The 21179-nt window shown below is 39.8% G+C and overlaps 3 protein-coding genes and 1 pseudogene across 8 annotated transcripts; 2 read left to right on the forward strand and 2 right to left on the reverse strand.

Annotated features, from left to right (window-relative positions):
- Positions 1 to 1797: 1797 nt before the first annotated feature.
- Positions 1798 to 2353, reverse strand: LOC116193805 (annotated as a pseudogene).
- A 2446-nt stretch (positions 2354 to 4799) lies between these two features.
- Positions 4800 to 13150, forward strand: LOC116197785 (clathrin interactor EPSIN 2-like). Of its 3 annotated transcripts, none has more exons than XM_031528032.1 (14): positions 4800 to 5033; positions 5156 to 5217; positions 5934 to 6019; positions 6272 to 6323; positions 6843 to 6922; positions 7004 to 7082; positions 7301 to 7384; positions 7532 to 7677; positions 8446 to 8748; positions 9155 to 9250; positions 9342 to 9496; positions 9617 to 9777; positions 10099 to 11704; positions 12150 to 13150. In XM_031528032.1, exons 3-14 carry the CDS (start codon positions 5985 to 5987, stop codon positions 12704 to 12706), a joined length of 3354 nt encoding a protein of 1117 aa, XP_031383892.1. In that variant the 5' UTR covers positions 4800 to 5033; positions 5156 to 5217; positions 5934 to 5984; the 3' UTR covers positions 12707 to 13150. The 3 variants fall into 3 exon arrangements, with proteins under 3 accessions (XP_031383892.1, XP_031383893.1, XP_031383891.1); XM_031528033.1 differs by having other exon boundaries at positions 5161 to 5217; XM_031528031.1 differs by lacking the exon at positions 5156 to 5217.
- Positions 13151 to 13686: 536 nt separating this feature from the next.
- On the reverse strand, positions 13687 to 19015 carry LOC116197786 (2,3-dimethylmalate lyase). Of its 4 annotated transcripts, none has more exons than XM_031528036.1 (9): positions 18505 to 19015; positions 18170 to 18381; positions 17393 to 17674; positions 16668 to 16790; positions 16385 to 16535; positions 15666 to 15886; positions 15501 to 15537; positions 14559 to 14708; positions 13687 to 13990 (listed from the first exon to the last, which is right to left on the reverse strand). In XM_031528036.1, exons 1-8 carry the CDS (start codon positions 18998 to 19000, stop codon positions 14590 to 14592), a joined length of 1641 nt encoding a protein of 546 aa, XP_031383896.1. In that variant the 5' UTR covers positions 19001 to 19015; the 3' UTR covers positions 13687 to 13990; positions 14559 to 14589. The 4 variants fall into 4 exon arrangements, with proteins under 4 accessions (XP_031383896.1, XP_031383895.1, XP_031383894.1 ...); XM_031528035.1 differs by having other exon boundaries at positions 14548 to 14708; XM_031528034.1 differs by lacking the exon at positions 14559 to 14708.
- Positions 19016 to 19875: 860 nt separating this feature from the next.
- On the forward strand, positions 19876 to 20402 carry LOC116193806 (prostatic spermine-binding protein-like). The gene is made up of 2 exons (XM_031522550.1): positions 19876 to 19918; positions 20092 to 20402. Exons 1-2 carry the CDS (start codon positions 19876 to 19878, stop codon positions 20400 to 20402), a joined length of 354 nt encoding a protein of 117 aa, XP_031378410.1.
- Positions 20403 to 21179: the final 777 nt, after the last annotated feature.

Genomic DNA, 21179 nt, shown 5'->3' on the forward strand with positions numbered 1-21179 from the left:
TTTCCTTTTAAATTCATATCTAACTATATAAAATCATGTATGTATATATATATATATAGCTGCAACAAAAATTGGTGTATTAGATGTACATACCGCAAACCCATGAATCCTGGCTTAGTTTATCGCTTCCTCTTCTAGGCTTGGTTTGGAAGTGCTATTGCTGATGGAGAAGTACTAAAATAAAATTACTGAAAAATAAGTGCTGGAATAAGCTAAAGTATTTGAAAAAAATTAATTTAAAACTGCTGAAAGTAAGAAAAAATAAATTAGTAATACTTGAAATAAAATAAGCAGAAGCTAATTTTCATAAGTACCTATTAACCTGCTAAAAGAAATCACATTTGCAACAACGATTTTGACCTAAATCGTGATTTCAAAAATTCTCACCAAACACCAAATCTGCTTAAAATTATAAGAAAAAGTGATTATGGAACCTCTCACCTTTTTCTTCAATTTTTTTAATCATTAAATTCAATTTTTAATACTACATACTCTCAACTATTCATTATTTTTCAACAATTTAATAACACAATCATTACTTTTTCTCAACTATTCAATACTTTTTTCACAATTCAACAATACAATTATTATTTTTCAACTATTCATTACTTTTTCACGCTTTTTTTCATAATTTAAGAACACAGTCATTACAAACCAATTAAAATCAAAACTCATCTCAACTCAACTCTAAAACCAAACACAACATTAAGTTTAAACCTTAATTCTAAAAGTATTATTTAGGTTCTTTTAGGGAAAAAAAAATATTTTGGTTCATGTAGTCCTAAACATCTAGTTCGTTAAACATTTTTTATTCAAAACCATAACTAGAAGTTGACGCCGTTAAATCAGTTCCTGTGGTAACTCCTAATTGATTGAATAATATTTTTAGTTTTTAAACTTTAAAAAATTTAAAAATATAAAATATAAAAATAAAAAAGAGAGGGGAGAGGGGAGTTTCTCCGATGGGGGCTCCCTCATCGGCCACTTCTCCTCCCCGGCAAGGTCGCTGGGTAAACTTTCCAGCAACCTTGCCGAGGGGGTGGGGGGTCCGACGACCTTGCATGTTGGGACGAAGTCAGTGAGAGAGCCTCCACCGACGGGACTTCGCTCCCCCTCTTGTTTTGTTCTTTTTCATTTTATTTTTTTATATTCAACCAATCAGGAGGTGACATATAGACTAATTTAACCAAGGACAAATCCAAGGGCGCCGAGGGGTGGTCACCTCGCTTGGACTCGAAAAAAAATTACAAATTTCTTTATATTTTACACTGAGTTTGCCTTTTTTATGCATGAAATTGTCGTATTTTGCCCCATTGGTTTTACTATTTTAATTTCCTTTGCCTTCTCTTAAATTTCACTCCCCTTGAATTAAATTTCTAGATCCATAACTGGATTTAACGTTGTTAGCTTCTAGTTACTTCTTGCATAATTTTAGGATTTCGACAGTAATTTTGTCATTTAAGAATTATATTAATTTTATATGGCTCTAGCGCAAAAAGTGAATCCGAGGGCTTGAAAAAGGATAAAAATGAAATAGAAATAATTATAAATTCACAATTTGTCACCTACAATGAGACCATTCATCTTTTTACTGTAATTGCATTTAATATTTTCTCATATCGCTTGACTAAGGCTATGTTTGGTTCACCGGTTGAGGTAAGGAACAGAATATCCATTCCGTACGTAATACCTATTCCGACGTTTGGTTCAAGGGTACGAGGAATAAGTATTCCGGATCGGGATAGTTATCTGGATTAGATGGGGAATACGGGTGCCTCCCCCGAATGTGAGGATTAGCTATGCCGCATCCGGAATAGTAGTGAAAACCCGAAAATGCCCTCTACTTTCTTGACTTATTACAATAAAGATGCCATGGCCTTTGAGAATGCTCTCGGTCTGGAGCTGTAGATCGAATTCCATGGATTTCTTGAGGCCCTTGCAGCTGGCGCAGTGGCATCTTCGGGAGCGGGTGCCGCAGAGGCACTCGAAGGAGAGTACGACTGCGGCAAAGAAGGCAGGAAAGCCGATGGCGTAGGGGATGAGGGGGAGATCGACGTGGAGGTGGATGGTGGGGTGGGAGAGGAGGAGGGAGATGGAACTGAAGATGTAGGAGAAGTAGGAGGAGACGAGGAAGGTGCCGGAGAAGACGACGACGATGAGGATCATCACACAGGGAGTTCTTGCAGAGGGAAGAGGAGTGAGACGATGAGGAAGAGGAGGAGGAAGAGGAGGAGGAAGAGGGGTGATTACGGTTTGGTGATTTGGAGGAATTGAAGGTCGAGTAGGGGTCGGGATCGCTAGATGCGAACTCTAGTTCGAGTTCGAGCTGATCCGATAAGAAGTTACTGTTCATCGTCTATGAGAAGAAGATGAACAGTAACTTCTTTTATTTTCTTTTAAAAAAATTAATTTACCTTATAAAACCCATTATATTTATATGAAGGGCATTTCTGTCTTTTTATCCTATTCATGTTCTTTCTATTCCTTATTCAACCCAACCAAACATTAGAATTATAACTCTATTTCCTGTCTATTCCCTCCAATCAAACACAAAAATTTCATCAGAATTTTCATTATATTCCCTGTCTATTCTAATCACTGTCTATTCTATTCCATATCTATTCTACTCCCTGTCTATTTTAATCCTGCGAACCAAACGTGCCCTAAGGTCCTAGAACGGCCCCTTACAAGGGCACCTTAGATTCATCATTAAAAGGATGCCACTCTCATAAAGAAAGAGACCGATAGGAAGTACTGTGAATTCCCCAAGCAATAAACAGACACAAACAAACAAACAAACAAAAAAACCACTTCCCTCCCAACTTGGATTGGTTGGAGTGGCTTGAGTCGCTTGACCCGCTTTGTCGTAATAAAATTTCGGATACAATTTTCGTGAATGAAGGAAATATGTAATTAGAAGAGTTCTATTTTGTCATTGGTCAAACTCGAAATTGAATCAATCAAAATTTATTACACTCCATTTGATTTCGCAATCAAATTTTAATATTTTAATTTTAATTTTAATTTTACTCATTATACAACAAAAATTAATTTTTCAAAGTAAAAAATGTGGATCCCATATATAAATTCACATACAATTCCATTATATTCAATTCAAGTTGTAATACTAAATCCTCTTAACTATTCATTATTTTTTCATTTTTTTTCATAATTCAACGACACAATCATTATAATTCAATTAAAATTAAAACTCAACTCTACTCAATTCTAAAACTAAATACACCATTATATTTTTGAATATCCGGTGATACGTGTTAGAAAGAAAACCACTCGAATCCTCATCCCCGAATGCTGACCAGTCTAACTTTCTAGACTGTCTTGTAGAAGAATCATTGAGACCAGCAAGTACTGAAAAGCAATGAATTGGTCAGACTTGCACTGCTGCAGTCATCAAAAGATTCAAAACTACAATAATATTATTCTATTCTCAGCCCCCAAAAGAAAAATAAAATTAAAGAAAGACAAAAAATTTAAAAAGTTTACGCCCGAATAATTGCAAAAGTATTTATTATGACAAAAAAGGTTCCCACCGACAACAAAAAGAAAGAGAAATAACTTTGGCTAGCAATCTTAATTATAGGTACAGATAGGGGTGTGTGTGTGTGTTTATTTTGCTGTATAATTCCAGATGAATCAAATGATGAGTATCGTCACGAGATTTTGTTTTTCCCTTGGTCTTTTAATCTTTTTTCGATGTCCCCGCGTTCGTTCGATGGACAGTACTACGAGCCAGCCTTGTGTCTCACCGGATAGAATAATGTGGAATATAACACCTACATTTTCTTTTTGGGCCTAAATATACCACTTAATTACCTTCATCTTGGGCCGATAAAAAAACCTTGTCCCGAAAACCCGATCCAAACCGCCTCGAATTTTCGGTTCTTCTAGAGTATGGTTTGATTTCTCATCCTTTTGTCGATTTCAATTACGGGTTCATGCTTAAAAATTACATATATAAATATTCCGATCCAAACCGAATTTACATAATAATATATAAAAAAATTAAAATTATATTTAAATTTGAAAGTCCAGTTCAATAGCTCAACCCAATCATAGCCAATCAAAACATCACAATTTACAGTTTACTTCAAAACTACCTTTCTCCCTCTTCCTCTAATTGTTTATCATTCTCAATTTCACTCCAAACCCTATATTTCTTCATCTCCTCCGATCTCTGTTGCGAAGCTATGCCTCACAATCATGAAGGCCGAAGGGGACAACTCTTGATTCTTGAAGATCTTTTTCATTTCTCCATTCTCTGCAGTTATTGATTTTTAGTTTTATTCTTAAGGTGTTTTTCTCGAATAATCCGAAAACCGACCAGCGAAAACCTGTACTCGTAAGGGTCGGTTATTTTCTTAATTTCAATTTCAATTCTCGGGGATGAATTTCAAAATTTCTAAACTAATGAAAGCGATGCACCGAAATTTTATCCCCGAAACCGTGAATGCCCCTACCTTCATCTCATAGTTTCTGCGAATAGATTTCAAAAGATTTCCAAATTCTGTTATTATTAATTAATAATAAATTTAAGCTGCGATGAAAATGATGTGAAAACAAAAGAAACGGGTGGACAAATTAGCAGCCCGCCTCCACCTGAAGAAGCTACCAGCCGCTCCGGGTGCATGCATGCATACGTTCCATCACAGCAGCGATTAGGCCCAGAAAATCGAATCAGGGCGCATGCACCCGGGACCATGTTAATACCTTCCTCCTCTTCCCCTTCATTCTCTGCGTGGAAGATGCGCTGTCTTCCTCCTGTATGTTGTGCTCTCTCTCTCTCTCTTTCGAATTTGGAAAGAAGAGAATATTGTGAAGAGAGAGAGAGAAACATTGCACCCAACTCATTCGGTCGGAAGCTCATTTGCCCCCATTTCATCTTCCTCCCCTTCCTCTCTGTCTCGCTCTCTCCCCCTCTCTCTCTCTGTCTTCTTCTCATTCGCATTCCTGTGTCCAACTCCGCGTCTCCAATTCCCATCGGAAGTTCGGCCGGCCGTCGATCTCACCTGCAGGTTTGATCTCCTCTCCCTCCCGATTTCGGCCATGTCCGCGATCTCATTCTGCCAACTGATTCTCTCATCAATAAATACCTCGGCTTTTGCTCTTGTGATGGAATCTTGACCTCCGGTGCCAGATTAGGCGGTGAATTTGAGCTGGTTTCCATCTGATCTCGAGAATCGGATCGACTTCTTATTGGTATTGCTCTGTTTTGCGTATTCGGGGAACATGAAATTCGGATATCTGTAGTTTCCGGCCGGCGTTTTTGACCAGATTGATTGTTGCTCTGAAGTAAATCGAATTCGGAATTTTCATTTCTTGTTTGCTTCTCAATCTGTTCCCGGATTCATTTGTATCGGGAATTCTTCTCGGTTCATTGTTTTTAACAATAATCTTTTTCACTCTTTTCCTAATGCGTATCGTATTTGCTTTAAAAAAATTAAACTTTAGCTATTAGGGACAGACTTTTCTTTTAGTCTGGCGCGTACGAGATCGTTTTTTCTGTTGGTCTGCTCAAACTCGAGTGTTGGTTCAGTACTTTGATTTGCATCTATATCCGAGCCAATTTAAAATATTGACCCGTGGTACAGACGATGGAATGAGCACTTGCTAGAGAGGCTTGTGCTAACTAATCCGATCTTTTAAATCTTTTCAAAACTTGCTGGTTTTGAGCACTTGCTAGAGAGGCTAGTGCTAACTAATCCGGTCTTTTAAATCTTTTCAAAACTTGCTTGTTTGTGGACGGTTTGAAAAGGGTTAGTGGGGGAGATGATGGTGCAGATTTTAGTTGTAGGATAGTGGGATTTGTCAGGTCAGGTCAGGTCCTTCCTTTTTATGGGAGTTGGATTGTTTTTGTACTTCTTTGGACAGACCTGAACTTTCAGTAAGGTAATTGCTACTTTCTTGTATTTTAGGTGCAATTGGTGCAGATTTGAAGAGGTCTAATCCTATTATAAGCAGCAAAGATGAAGAAGGTGTTTGGACAAACGGTCAGGGACCTGTAAGTTACAGTTTCATCATCATGGGTCAATCAGAGCATCTTCAATACGGACATTGTCTTCCTGATCATGAGTATTTTCGTTAGGACATTTCAGTTGACCTGAGTTCGTACTCATGCTTGCAGCATTATTGACCACAAATCAACTGATAATTGTTTATTGTGTTTTGTCTTTGACGTTCTGCACTCTATTTTCCTGATTACTTTTTTGATCATCTTATGACTTGCTTGTTTATTTTCCTGCCCTCTTTCCAGCAAGAGAGAAGTGAACAAGAAGGTGCTTAAAGTTCCAGGAATAGAACAGAAGGTAATCATTTGTGCCTTCTTTTGTTGGATTTTTTCTTCTCAGACATTTGCTGTTTGCTCTCTGCATGAAGGTGTCGAAGCATGAGATCACATGGTCACTGGAACTTTCTGTAGTTGTTTGGAGACACTCTGCCCTCATCTAATAGGGAGATCATGGAACCTTTAAAATACATGAAAGCCAAGTTGAATCATGAGATCATGGTCACTGAAATTTCTGTCTTGGTTTGGGGTTACAGTACCCTCATCTGATCCCCTTGAGATTGGGAAATAGCTCATGGAATCATTTATAGCACACCAGAGATAAGTTGATCAGTGAACTGCATAAGACTATACAATTTGATTTTGTTTTGTATTAGTTGAGGTATTGGTTCACTCAGGGTACCATGGAACAATATCCAGAGCTCATAAATTTGCAAACTACTGGAGTCCTTTATAAGAAATCTGCTGGCTCTGGTATTTAATTTACTGCACAATATGTTGAAGGAATTTTCTAACTTGCCTGTTTTTTCTGGTTCTGTAGGTTCTTGATGCTACTAGCAATGAAGCATGGGGTCCACATGGGACACATTTAGCTGATATTGCTGCAGCCTCCAAAAACTAGTAAGCTTGAATAAGCAGTTTTTTAGGTTCCTGCATCACCTAACATGTTTCAGTTGACTTATGTGGTGAGCATGTATGCAGTCATGAATGTCAGATGATCATGGCGGTAATCTGGAAGCGCATCAACGATACAGGAAAGAATTGGCGTCATGTCTATAAAGTAATGTCCACATCCTTTCAGTTTTAATATTAACTTTGCGAATGAACTGAAACAGTTCTTTTTGTCCATCCTCTTTTATATCTGTTGCCTGGTCTTATAAATTATACGTGCTTACAAAGGATAAACTTTGCTTGAAATTATTGGGTGGAAGTTGATGCATTTCTTTTTGCGTTGCCGCATCTTTGTCATGCTAATTGCTAAATGTTCTCTCCTATCAGGCATTGATTGTTTTGGAGTACCTAGTTGCAAATGGTTCTGAAAGGGTCATTGATGAGATCAGGGAACATGCATACCAAATTTCGGTAATTTTCTATTACATAGAGCAAATGAAAGCTTTATTTTTTAAAAATTAATTAATTATTTATTTATTTTGGATACTTATTATTTGCTTACTGCCGACATACCTAGCTGCTGATAACTGGGTTTGTTATCTGATTCTTTTGCACCAGACATTGGCCGATTTCCAATATGTTGATTCCGGTGGTAGGGATCAAGGGAGCAACGTCAGAAGGAAGTCTCAGAGTCTTGTTATGCTTGTGAATGATAAAGAACGAATTGCGGAAGTTAGACAGAAGGCAGCTGCAAATAGGGACAAGTGAGTTAAACCATCTAAAGGATCAGCTATAGTATGCTCATGTTTTATATGTATTTATCTGCAGATCCTTCTCATCTATTCAGCACTATTCTTTCTATATGCAGCTCGGCTTAAACCTGCCTATGAGAAATATGTTTAGCTTTTAGATCGGTAGAACTGAAGAGCTTCCTCATGCATTTGACAGTTTATTGTATAACATGCCCAATTATATGCCTCTGTTAAGACTGTTCAATACTTTAAACTGAAGTTCTATGTCTACAGCCACAGGAAGCAGTTACAGTAATAAGATTAATCAAATTCTAAGAGCTTTTTCTTTTTTACTTTTGATTTTCATCCATTTATATATGCTCTTTACTTGCCTTTTATTTTTCATCCATTTACATATGGTACATTTGAGAGTTCATATTAACTGGCAACACCTGGACCATATATTTATAGATGTTGGTCTTTGTATGGCTAATTGTCAGCCTAATACTGTCATTATAAAAGTGAAAGTTATCAGGTCATGTGATTAGGGAGATGAGTTAGTGCTAGTTCTGTTGACATATTTTAGATAACTTTTCTCGCATTACCTATTAGTCTATCCCAAAAGCATAATCTTTTGCTGTACTTCTCTAGGAAATGTAAAATTATGTAGTCTATAGCATTGAACCTTAATGTATTGCATAGCTCTTTTAGCATAAATATGCTCGGACAATTTGCACTGTTTATATATTTTTCAGGTTTTACATGGCAGGAAGTATTCATTAATTTTCTTTCCTTGGGCAGGTTCCGCAATACGAACCCAGGCAGTGGAATGTACAGGCCAGGAGGATATGAGGACGATCGGTACAGTAGCAGAGATGAGTATGGCTATGGGAGAGATAGAGAAGGGGGCTACAGGGATGATGACCGCAGTAGTCGAAATGCAGATTCTTATAGTCGTGATGGAGATCACTACAGCAAGGATTCTGAAGAACGTTATGGGAGAGACGGTTACAGGGAAGATGACTACCAAGATCACCAAAATGGATCGAGGAGTAGAAGCGTGGATGGAGATCGCTCTCCTGATGATGGTCAATATTCGGCTCAGTATGTGATATCTTTAGTTGACACTTCTCATATAGTATCTCATCTGAATTTACTTGTTTTATGGTCTCTTCCCACCTTCCTTTTCTGGAGTTTTTTAACTTTCTGTCGAAATAATTTATAGGAATTATAATCATTACTATTACTACTATTGCTATTGTTGTAATAGTGAAAATATTATGTACTCCTTTGCATTTGATTTCAAAATTCGGACTGAGAACTTATTCTTTTGCATCAGTTGTGCCAACTTGGACCATAAAATCTGGAGATCTTTAGTTTTGGGCAGCAGTTTGACAAGATGCATGCTGCTTTTAGCAAATTCTGGCATTGGATATCTGCATGAATTTGTATTTCCTCTGAAAGCATTTTTTGTTGCAGTACATGATTATTATTTTTTATTATTTGGCAGGGGGCTTGATCGGAAATTCTCTGACCAAAGTATCAGTGGGCCTCCTAGTTATGAAGAAGCAGTAGGTGAATCTCGAAGTCCCGAGCAAAATGGAAGGTATGTGCCTGTAGCATGAAGGATTTTTAAAGCGCAGGTGTACTTCTTACTCGTTCAGTTCTTCACTCTGTTATACTGTTGTTCGTTTCAGGGACCAAGAGATTCCGTCAGCATCTGTTCCTAAACTTTCTTCACCCACTGTAAGCCATGATGCTAGCCCTGCTAATGCACATGGCCCTTCTCCACCCCCTGCAAAGCAAGAAGTTGAGGGCTTTGATGAGTTTGATCCACGAGTCCCTGTTTCAGGTATAGAAAAATTTAATATCTGATGGAATAAATTATTGGTGCTTCGCTTCAGTTTTGGAATATTTGTATGTGATGAAAACTCATCCCTCTAATTTATGTTTTCTGTTTTATTGTTCTCAGCTGCTCCTACTAACAGCAATGCTGAAATGGACTTGCTCGGCTCATTCTCAGACTCTTTCTCTTCAAATCCTTTGGCAGTCACGCCAGCAACATCTACTGGGCCGAAAGCTGAAGCCTTTGCTGCTAATACTGGTCTTGGAGCATCTGATGTTATGCAACAGGTATCCTTTGTTTGTATATGCAGTGGCCTTATACAGCTTTATGTTTATGAGAGAGAGACTGTTCTCTTATGCCAATCCATGCTGATCTTAGTGTCTTTCTCGTTCACTTTGAATCTTGAACCAGAGAAATTTTTCTATAGTGCACTTGCACGATTCAAAATGATATATATATATATATGTATGTATGTGTATATATCTATATATATACTGCAAAAGGATTTCCTTATATTCCATAGCTTAAGTGCATGGACGCTAGCTTACCTTTTTTTAATATTTTTGTAATTTAAATGCCAGATTCATATTACTTATTCAATTGTGCAGCCATTTGATGATCCATTTGGTGATGCTCCATTCAAAGCTCTTCCTTCAAATGGCAACAGCAACCCAGCTCAACCCTCTGCTGACACATCAACATCTTCTTTCCCACTGAGTACAAACCAAACTTCTGACCTGCATCAGCAGGCAGCGTCACTGCCTGACTTTAATTTTGGGGACTCATTCACTGCCCTAACTTATGCTTCACCAGACTCATCTCAGTTCCCATCTCAAGACGCCTCAAACCCTGAGGAAGAAGTTGATATTTTGGCTGGCATTCTCCCTCCATCGGGTCCCTCTCCTGTCACCGCTGCACATACTCCATTTTCAGCTCCAAGTGCGCAACATCTACAGTCGAGTACTACAGCTTATGGAGATTTCGGTACTCAGGGTGGACCTGCTACGATATCAACTTCACAAGTGTCCCCTCATGCCGATATGCCGTTTAACCAAGGGAACTTATATCATACATCGGGGAATCCAGCTTCTCCTTTTTCAGCACCAAGTGGCCAGTCAGATGCTGGTTATGGAGATTTTGGTTCACAGGCGGGGTCCACTACTTCAGTAACTCCACAAATGACTCATCAAGCCCCAATTGGAACAGATTGGCAGTCCAATCATGGACAGTATCAACCCCAAACAGGACCTTTGCCTGCACAATCTAGCGGTCATAGCTATGGTGATTTTGGTTTGCAAGCCGGAGCGGTTGCTCCCACTACTTCACAAGTGTCTCCTCAGTTACAAGCTGGGACAAATATGCAGTTTAACCAAGAAAATTTCCAACACCAAATGGAACCTTCAGCTTCTCCATTTTCAGCTCAATCTCAGAATGGGCAGGCTATGCGGCTGAACAATGGGGATCTAGGCCCGCACGCAGGACCCGCTACTCCTGTAACTTCTCAAATGTCTCCTCAGGCACCATCTGGAATGGATATGCCCTTTAGCCATGGAAACCTCCAAAACCAAACTGGACCTTCAGCTTCTCCATTTTCATCTCAATCTCAAAATGGACAAGCTATGCAGCCTAACAATGGGAATTTCAGTTCACTGGCTGTACCTCCTACAACAGGAACTTTGCAAATGCCCCCTCAGGCACAAGCTGGAATGAACATGCCATTCAATCATGGAAACTTCCAAAACCAGACCGGACCTTCAGTTTCTTCTACATATTCAGCTTCTCAGACTAATAATGGACAGACTATGCAGCCTAATACTGGTGCTCCATTTCCTCAGTATGCGTCTACACCATTCACCAATGGAAGCGTTGTACTGCCTGGAGGACCTTCTGCTGGCACATTTTCACATAATATGATGCCTCAAACTCCGAATGGATCTGCTGGGCAGCTTAACAACAATAACTTCTTCCCACAGCAGGTTTCTGGTCCTCCCACTTCCCAACAAGCTGTATCAGCAAACAGAGACGTCCTTGGCAACATGCTTCCTCAAACTGGACTGCAGCAGTCGCACATGAACTCACAGCAGCCAGTTTCATCTTCGGCCGGACCACTGGCCATTGTTCCTCAACAACCATCAAAGGAAAAATTCCAGACCAAGTCAACTGTGTGGGCTGACACTCTAAACCGAGGGCTTGTCGACTTGAATATATCTGGACGTGAGTGCCTTATGCTTTAGCCATCCTATGCAATATGGTTTTTCCAGAGAATATTCTCATTTTTCTTCCATGAATTGGCTGACCTTTAAGTTCGTGATTTTTAAACCCTAGAAAAAGTTGTGTGCTCGATCGATTATCAATAATCTGATGGATGAAGTTAAGTGATAAGTAGTTAGGCTGCCAGATCGATCAGCAGGTTGTGGATCCTGATGAGACTAAAAAACTGCTACACAAAAGATCACTTTTTGTTTCTTGCCTGAACTACTCTGCTTTAAAAGTTGCCAGGGTTTGGTAAGATAAGGGGTTGAAATTACGTTTTCCTTAAAGAGAGTTTAGATGTATTGGTTGATGGACATAATGGTCTTCACTAGGGCCGTATAATGAGGGCAGTTCTGTTCAGGCAGCTGATGCTGAGTATTTTTTTTTCTTTTTTTTCATGATGCAGCAAAAACCAATCCTTTGGCAGATATAGGAGTTGATTTTGACTCAATAAACAGGAAAGAAAAGCGGATGGAGAAACAGCCTGCTACTCCAGTAACGTCGACAATCACCATGGGCAAAGCTATGGGTTCGGGTTCAGGAATGGGGCGGGCAGGCTCTATCAGGCCTCCCTCGAATCCCATTGCTGGTAACATGGGTGGCATGGCCATGAGTGGCATGGGAGGCATGGGAATGGGTGGTGGTCATGGTCCCGGCATGGGCATGGGAATGGTTGGTGGCCATGGTTCGGGCATGGGCATGGGTGGTAGTCATGGCATTGGCAGCATGGGCATGGGTGGGATGGGAGCAGGCTATGGAGGAATGAATCAACAGCCAATTGGCGGCATGGGCATGGGGATGGGAATGGGGATGAACTCGGGTTACAATAACATGGGCATGGGGATGAACCCTGGAATGGGGCAAGGAGCTCCCCCAATGCAACAGCCCGGGAGTGGGTACAACCACCCCATGATGGGTGGGAGTGGATATCCTCAACAACACTATGGTGGAGGCTACAGATGAGAAACAATTCATCGAGAGGTAAATCTTAGTGGCCAATCTCAGGCAAGAAAGTTGTTTAATTGCAGCCCGGGAGCAAAGCATTGGAAGCTGCAGTTTTTTTGGGATCATTATACAAGGATAAGATTTTGGTGATTCTTTGGGTGGTGTATTCCTTCGGGATGAGGAAGATTTTGTGGCGGGACTGCGAGATAGAGTGCAGGTGTCGTGATCTCTGTAATGGCAACGAAGATGTGATCCCTGATATGAGTTATTACAGTCTTTCATTTGTGTTTGTGCAAAGCATATTCTTTTGCCAGTCTAGGGAGGAATTCTGTTCTGGTATATGTTTCAACTTTTGAGGATGAACAATAAATGTCATTACTGAGATGACCTGTTTCATCTGTACAATAATTGTATTATCAGACCTCATTGATTTTGCAAATTTGCAGCGTCTTATGCTGAAGATGAAGGAACTGTGTGCTGTGCCTCGGCAGCAGGACAGCGGTGCAGTTGGGGCTATAGGTTGTCTGATGTTGTAGACAACACAAATATTTTGGTAGTTATTCCGAGAAGCTGACCTCATGCCAGAAATATGAACTGCTGAAGTAAATGTCTCAGCTTTAAGATCTAAGATCTGGTCATTACTGTTAGTTGAAACAATCTTACCAATTTTTAATTGAAACAATCTTATTGATTCTTCGTCACATTAAAGTTAGGTAGGATCATTTGAGACTTATTATATTGGATTGATCGTCATTAAGTCGATTATTCAATTGGGCTGAATCGTGGGCCCCCAAAATTAGTTTCCCAAGACTAATTGACCTCGAACTAGCATGAAACCGGAGACAGGAAAGTCTAAGGAAACACAGCATTGGAAGAACACATCTTGTGCAGCCACCAATAATCAGCAACGACTGACTTAGGGTTCTTCAAGGAAGATGCCAAATCGCATATTTCAGCATGACGGCTCGTCCGAAATGCATGAAGATAGAGCACTTGAATGAGCATATAAAGCTATATTTCCACATTTTCTTAACTTTTTTCTGGATTATATTAAGTTTCAGTAATACTTCTGTAGGAGGGACACACATTGATCCCAAGTGCAGACATCAATGATGTAACGGTTCATGCTCTCATGAGCTCAACTGGCCCTAAAAGTTCAGCAACTAAAGAATGGGAGTTGATTCGAGACTTGCATCTTACTGATAGCACAAAACAGCCTTCTGCATTGCCCTAACTGCTTTAACCGATCATCGACTGGATAATGGCATCTTGAAGTCATCCCGCTTAAACTACTCCTGCAGTCTGGTCAGGAAAGTCGAAATATATCACTCCCAATTATCGGAAAAAGTTATTTCAGTTGAAGGAAATTGCCAGCAGGAACAGAAATTTCGCAGTACACTGGAATTGAGAGAGAGCTTTTGAGAAAGCTGCTTTACTTCTGTAAATTTCAGCATTCTAGCAGCAGTATAGGTATGTTTGATTTCAATTTGGCATTATCCAATTTCAAATGTTTTCACTTTCAGAGTAATGGATGAGTCCAAAAAACGCAAAGAAACAGAGTTTTAGAACATTCCGCGGTTTTTGCTACCTTAAATTTATAACTAAAACAACAACGAAACAAGGAAACCACCAGGTGGTTGTTCAAGGTTTCAGTTTTCCTGGAAACTGAACGAGGAATTCTCTGATGTCTCTCATAACTGCAGACTGTAAGGAAGCTAGGGAGGAGGAAGGCCCATATAACACAACAGAAATCTACTTCTGATGTCATCTGACAGGTCTCAAAGTACCTTTCTCTTTCTTATATGATCTCGAATATTTAAGATACATAAAAGTATCATTACATAAGTATGTGTTCTTACCATTCTTTTACCTTTAAAAGAAGCTGAGTTAGCATGAAAGAGTCACTCCAGAAAGACTTGAATCCTGTCACCCATTGTGTCCTTAAAATCCAACAAGAGCTTCCCACCTTCTTCGCCAGCAGCCTCAGCCAGCAATTCTTTGATGTTTACTCCCCCCAGTGCTGAATTTATAATAAAAAGGTGAGGAGGCATTTAGGATAGTTCCCAAAATTTTCATTTTCAAACATTGTTTCTTGGTTTGTTTTCACAAAACAGATTTTTTTACCCATTTTAAGGGTCAAACTTCATCCTGCAATTTATTTTCACAGAACCATAGAGATGTCACTGGCCCCCTAAGCCACTGCTTAGCCGGTGCTTCAGCCATCTTGCCAAAGCCATATTGGCCACCTGGCAGTCACCACCACTACACAAGATTGCTGACAGCTTCCACTCACCCAATTGCAATCAGGAAAATCTAGTCCATAATGAGATCAAGCCACCTAGGCCAAGATTAGCCTAGCCGTGAAGCCAATTTTTAACTTTGATCTATCCACTGGAGCTTAAATTAGCTTTGCGTTGACCAAACTCATGTCATTTGGGCCTGGGTTGGGTTACACAAGATTGGCCTCGATTTAAGATAATCTCACAATTTGGGATGTGGCCTTGAGAGGGCAGCGTCAGCAGCTTTCCACAATGTCAAGGGGAAAAAGAGCAGTCGGCAATAGGATTTTCTCCTCATAGAATGCTATCCAGAAAAACCAAACAATGTTTTCTACAATTTTTTTCTTTGACAACCAAGTTTTGGGAAATAAGTTTTTAAATTGATTCTTCAAATCCCTTCCTAACCATGTTAGAAATTGTCTCTACTTTTTTAGAAACAGAGCCACTTCCTACATTACACTGAATATATTGCTATCTTCCTCATATCATGATGAGACAAAAATTCCTACTACTGAGGAAAATTATTATGTTACCTGGTATTATATTTGTGATTCCATCCAAGAATCCGGCCTACATGAAAATTACAAGTGTGTGTTAAAAAACAGACCATGATTAAGATAGGGAGAAAACTTATAGAAAGTATAAGGAACCCGTACTAGAGGTACTTCTATGAGAACTAGAATATTTCTAGAACTTACAGGAATTCTAACATCAAGTCTCTCGAATCCATCTCTTCCAGTTATTCTAACTCTTAACTTTCGAGACCATATTCCAGAAAAGGCATCTCGTGACCCATCTCCTCCATAGTTGTCATACACTCTGGGATTTATTACTTCAATGATGGGATCTCGGACAATGTCAACCCTCTGCTCACTGCCTTCTTGAGACCTCTGCTGCAATCTATATGAATCGCTGCTCACTGGAACATGAGTTTGCATTAGCAAGATTGCCAAAATTAATTACATGGTTGAATTGTGTAGGAGCATTGAGGATAGGAACTTTGAAGGAAAGCATAAGCGGTTCAGTTTTGAAAAGGGGTCATATTTCCTGATTTTATCATATTTCCTGAGTTTCCAGGTATTTATATATTGTAGAACGCAAAAGAATTTTTTCTACCGTACCAAAAAGAGAGATATCAAGAAATTCAATCCAGCACATCTTGCTTGTTTTCTACATTTTTCAAGAAGAACAAAATTATGAAACTCTTTTCCTTCATTTTCTAAAACAAGAGAAACTTGTGTTCCTTCATAAAAACCTTGAAGTTTTGGCTAGCGCTATTAGCCAAGGAAAGCGTGACAAGGGAGTAAAAAATTATTTTTGCTGGAAATAAAGGGCATCTGTTTGAACAGGATCCAATAACTTAGTCATAATTCTGTGATGCTGGACCAGTGATGAAAGGGACCTAGTGAGTACCAACCTCTCTGCGAAGGTAGTTGACTGGAGCTGGTAGCATACTGCTTTTCTTCCTCATAATAGATGTTGAATCCCAAGATTTCCTTGATTTCTTCAAATGAAGGCATGCTTCCAGGAGGTGGAATTCGTCCTCCTTTGATTGCTCTAAGTGAATCCTGCAACTCAAAGGAAAATACTAACACCTGAACAGACTAGAGAAAAATTCAAGTGGGCCAAGAGCAAGTCTAATATAATTGCAAAAATTTAAATGTGACCCAAGGGCAAAATAAATGATGAAGAAAAGGTACCTGCATTGCTTGTATGGACACCCCGATCAAGGAAAGAGGATAAGCCACTAGCTTATATCCAATTTCATCGAGCTCAAGAGGATTGAATATTGGTGTCTTCCCACCGCCTTCAAGCATATTGGCCTATTCAGATAGACATGTGCTCTGTGAGTTACAGCTGGAAAATCAGTTTCCCAAAAAACTTTTTTTCAGTTTTTCTTTGGTAATATTATTTGCAGGTCCCATCTCAGAAGCGATAAGCGCCAAATAGAGAATGAACCCATATAACATATACGTGCGTCTAAGAACTTTCAAAATATACAAATTCCATTGGTTGAGTAGAGAATATTTGAAAAGCCCCGATGAGTAAAATAATTGCTTCTCGTGGCCATAGACAAAGATGTTTATTTATCCAGATGTTTGAGGCCATTCTTGTGGGTGAAGTTAGATCTGGTACTGTAAAAGAGTAGCACAGGTTTGAGTTAGCATTACACCATTTCTATATCTGGACAAATTCTTATCTACTTTTGAGTATATCAGAAATTAGGACACTCCTGTTTAGGGGCAAATATGAAAACATCATCCAAAAGGCACCAAGAAGATGCCAATTTACATCAGAAGAAAAAGCAAAACCAAAAGCAAAAGTCAATTCTCACAAACAAAGATATGGAAATGAGAAAGCACAATAAGGCAACAACTCATGATAAATATTTTTCAATAATATGGTTGAGGGGGACATACTGTACCATTTTAGGGACATAAGGAGCGATTTCACAAAAAGCCTTCATCTCTTCCTTTGAAGCCAGGGCATCAATGAAAAGGACATCTGCTCCAGCATCAGCAAAAGCTTGTGACCTCCACAGTGCCTCTTCCAAAGAGATAGCTTGGCGGGAATCAGTTCGTGCCACGATAACAATGTCTAGGCCAGTCTCCTTCCGAGCATCAGCAGCTGCTTTAATTTTTATGATCGCTTCTTCTCTAGACACCACTTTCCTGCCACGAGTATGACCGCAAGCTTTCGGAGACACCTTACAATGACTATTTTTCATAAGATATGTGAATTATACCTTGGGTACATTCAGAAAAATACGCCAATGAAAGATTGCAAAGCGCCAAAACATACTTTATAAAAGAACAAAAAGCACAATGCTTTATGCAGCAAAAAGCAGATTAGATGCTTGCTCTGGAATATAGAAAGGACTACCGAGATTTTTAACAGCATGATTGCAGAAAAGAGGGCAAAACTAGAACAGAAAAAGAGGTTATCTGTGAACACTGATCGCAGTCTTGTCGACATCACATATAGGTCTGCCCACTAGCTCTTTCCAACACAAAACATTTCTTAAATTTCCACACCCGTAAAAGGAAAATGTAACCTTGATATGAACTGCAGCCCGACTAATACATTCTCCATCGAGGATATGATATTTCACATGCTAAAGAGGGCCAGGCCAATAGGCAAGAAGGAACTTTCGACGCATTGACATGTAAATGTATGTATATACTCTAATGTATGCACCTACCTGATCTTCCAAAATGATTCCTGCAAAGCCAGCTCTAATATATCCTCTCACAGTCCTCTTGACGTTCATCGCGTTCCCATAGCCATTATCAGCATCTCCAATGACAGGAATGGAAACAGCTCTTGTAATCTGCTGCCCCTGATCCACCATCTCCCCGTAGGAAATCAACCCTGTATCCGGCAGCCCCAACCTCGCAGCCGAAATCGAAAATCCTAGCGCAAGAAATTTCAGCAACCAGTCAACCTCACGGATCATCTTCCACTACTACGAAAGCAATCGCATTTAAGAAGATCGAAAAGAGAAGGGCAATCCCAATATTAAGTAGCAAAGAATACCACTGGTGAAGCAGTAATCGAAGCCAGCCCTCTCGACCAACTTGGCGCTGAGGGCGTCGAAGCAGGCGGGGCCCTGGTGGACTCCGGGCAGCTCCAGAATCCGCCTCAGAGCTCTCGCAGGTGATAGGTCCCCTGCGGGTGCTGTGCTGCCGCCGGAGCATGCGACGGCAGAACGGAAGGGCCTCCTCGGGGAAGTCGCGGGGAGGAGGGGTTTGAATCTCTTGAGTGGTGAGCATCGGGCAGGTTTAGGGGGGTGAGGAAGGAGGGAGGAGGAAGGAGAGGATGACGATGAAGATGGTGGTGGAAAGTGGAGGGATTGGAGGCTTTGAGGAGGGGGAAGGAAAGGGGGAGCGCCATCTCTGCTACTGATTACAGCGGAAAGTGAAAGCTCCATTGCCCGAGCCTCCGCTCCGGCGGCAGCAGTGCTTTCAGAGTGATGCAGGTGAAATGAATGAATTAAAGCAGCTGTGTTTTCGTGGAGTTTAGTCTTAAACATCGCTGTAGTTTTCTTTAAAAAAAAAAAAAAAAGAGTCGGGTGAGGTTTTGATTCCGGAAAGATCCCATTATCATGGATTTGGTCCATCGAAATTTTTTTCCAGTGTATTTGTCCCTCAATCTCCATTCCGTATGAAGTTTTAGTTATTCCGTCATCTTACGCGTGCCAATCGTGATAGAAATCTCACGTGGCGGATGAGCTGGACGTAACTTTGTCAACCTCCCCAAATTGCCTTGAACGGCATTGTTGCCTTTCTCGCCTACATGCTTGCCCTAACACCTAACCAGTTCAGCCATTCCCGCTAAAAGTCACAGACAGACGTTGTCGTTTAGGGTTTTAGGTCAAATAGAGAGCCCCAAATGTCGTAATCATTGTACAATTTGATTTCGGTTTGTCGAAATTGGGCGAATAAGATCTGTTAATCGCACATTGAAGAGGCGAAAATTTTAATTGTGGCAGCAATATACTCGATCAAAGCAATTTGGGGGTGATTCCATTCCGTTCCTTGGCATCGGTCAATCAAGATTCCCTTCCCTTTTCACTTTTTGTTGTTGAATTGCAGTTGGAATATTTGGGAATGGCAAAAAGCCGACTTTCGTTATTTTCCCATACTGTTGTGAAGCAAATGTTGTCGAATGGCAGTTAGAAACTTCCAATTTGTTGTCTGTTTTTGGTTCCTCTCATCACAGCCTTTAACCCTTTTTCTTTGTCGTCCCCTCTTGTCGTCCCTTTTGTGGTTCACTGCTCTTGGTTGTTGTCCCTTCTTGGTTTTTGTCGTCCATTTTTCTTTGTGGTCCCTTCTTGTTGTTTCTTTTGTGGTTCACTAATGTTGGTTCAAAGCAATACTGATTTTTTTTTAAATACAGGTATAGGTAATGGATGATAGCATGGATATAAAAAACCAAAGAAGATCTTCTGGTTGGTTCCCGAGTTAGAAGTGCATGAAGGATTGAGGGATTTTGAGACAGACCAAGATGCTCACATACTATATGCATCTGCTATAAATGTGAGAGAAATTGAGTTTTATTTCATCCAAAATGAAGAAAATACTATTGTAGCAGAACTTGCAAATCGAGTTCTGTAATTTGTAGTTTTTGATGAAGATGATAATGAAGATGACAGTGGAGATGATAGCGAAGATGAAGAACAAGATGAAAATGCATGGGAGTTTGAGTATGATGGTTTTGATGGTTTAGATGATAGTGATTCAGATGATCGATGGGTACTATGGAAAGATGGGGATGAAGATGATGATTGTACTGGTGATGATCATGATGCAGGGAAAGTTGGAGAGAGTGCAGCAGTGGATAAAATAGTGGAAGCTGTAAGGGAAGTTGCAGTTGAAGAAGCAGGGGAAAAAGCAAGGAAAAAGGTGGGGGAAGAAACCAACAGGTATAATTAGATTATGTGTGGTCTAATCACATGTATTTATAACATATAATTAATTTTCCTACAAAAAAATTAAATTTGTAAACCACAACTTTATCCTCGAAAAAATAAAATACAACAAATAACGCTACGATTTTTTTGAGTGACTATTATTATTATTATTATTTAGAATTGACAAAAATTACATTTTATATAACCAAGGGACTAGATCGTGATTTTTTAGTGGTGTTTTTGAAATTTTAAAACTATAAAAATGGACAGTCCAAATTATATCGAGAGGATCTAAGGGCCCAAGTTAGTTATATATGGTGTGAAAAAATAAAAAATGTGCCCTGAAAAACAGTCTAAATTTTAGGCCCATCATGCATGAGTTATTTAGACATGCTCGAGGAATCTAATGTGCAAGTAGATAGGATGTCCTTACCATCACATTTTAAACAAAAATATACTATCTTTGGAAAAGATAATGAATATTAATGGCGATCATCTACAGTTACACACGGTCACTGTAACACTCGGCTCTCTTGCGTCAGATGTGCATGGAGCCCGTGTAGACGTTTGTATCCGACGATCAATATGCGTGCGTGTCATGATAGAATTCTCCTAGGACCATCTTAAATGGGAGAGAATCCATGAGTCTCTAAATTGGGTCCGATTTTCGCTACGTAAGCGTCTAATAAATGAGAGACATCTGTGCGCACCCGAATTTCGTCTCGTCGGGGCTCGCATGCGCGCGCCTAAATGCAACGCGGCTTGGGAGTATCCACCTTCCCGGGGACGCGCGACGGAC

The sequence above is a fragment of the Punica granatum genome, chromosome 2, assembly GCF_007655135.1.
Source record: "Punica granatum isolate Tunisia-2019 chromosome 2, ASM765513v2, whole genome shotgun sequence".
NCBI classification, from domain to species: domain Eukaryota; kingdom Viridiplantae; phylum Streptophyta; class Magnoliopsida; order Myrtales; family Lythraceae; genus Punica; species Punica granatum.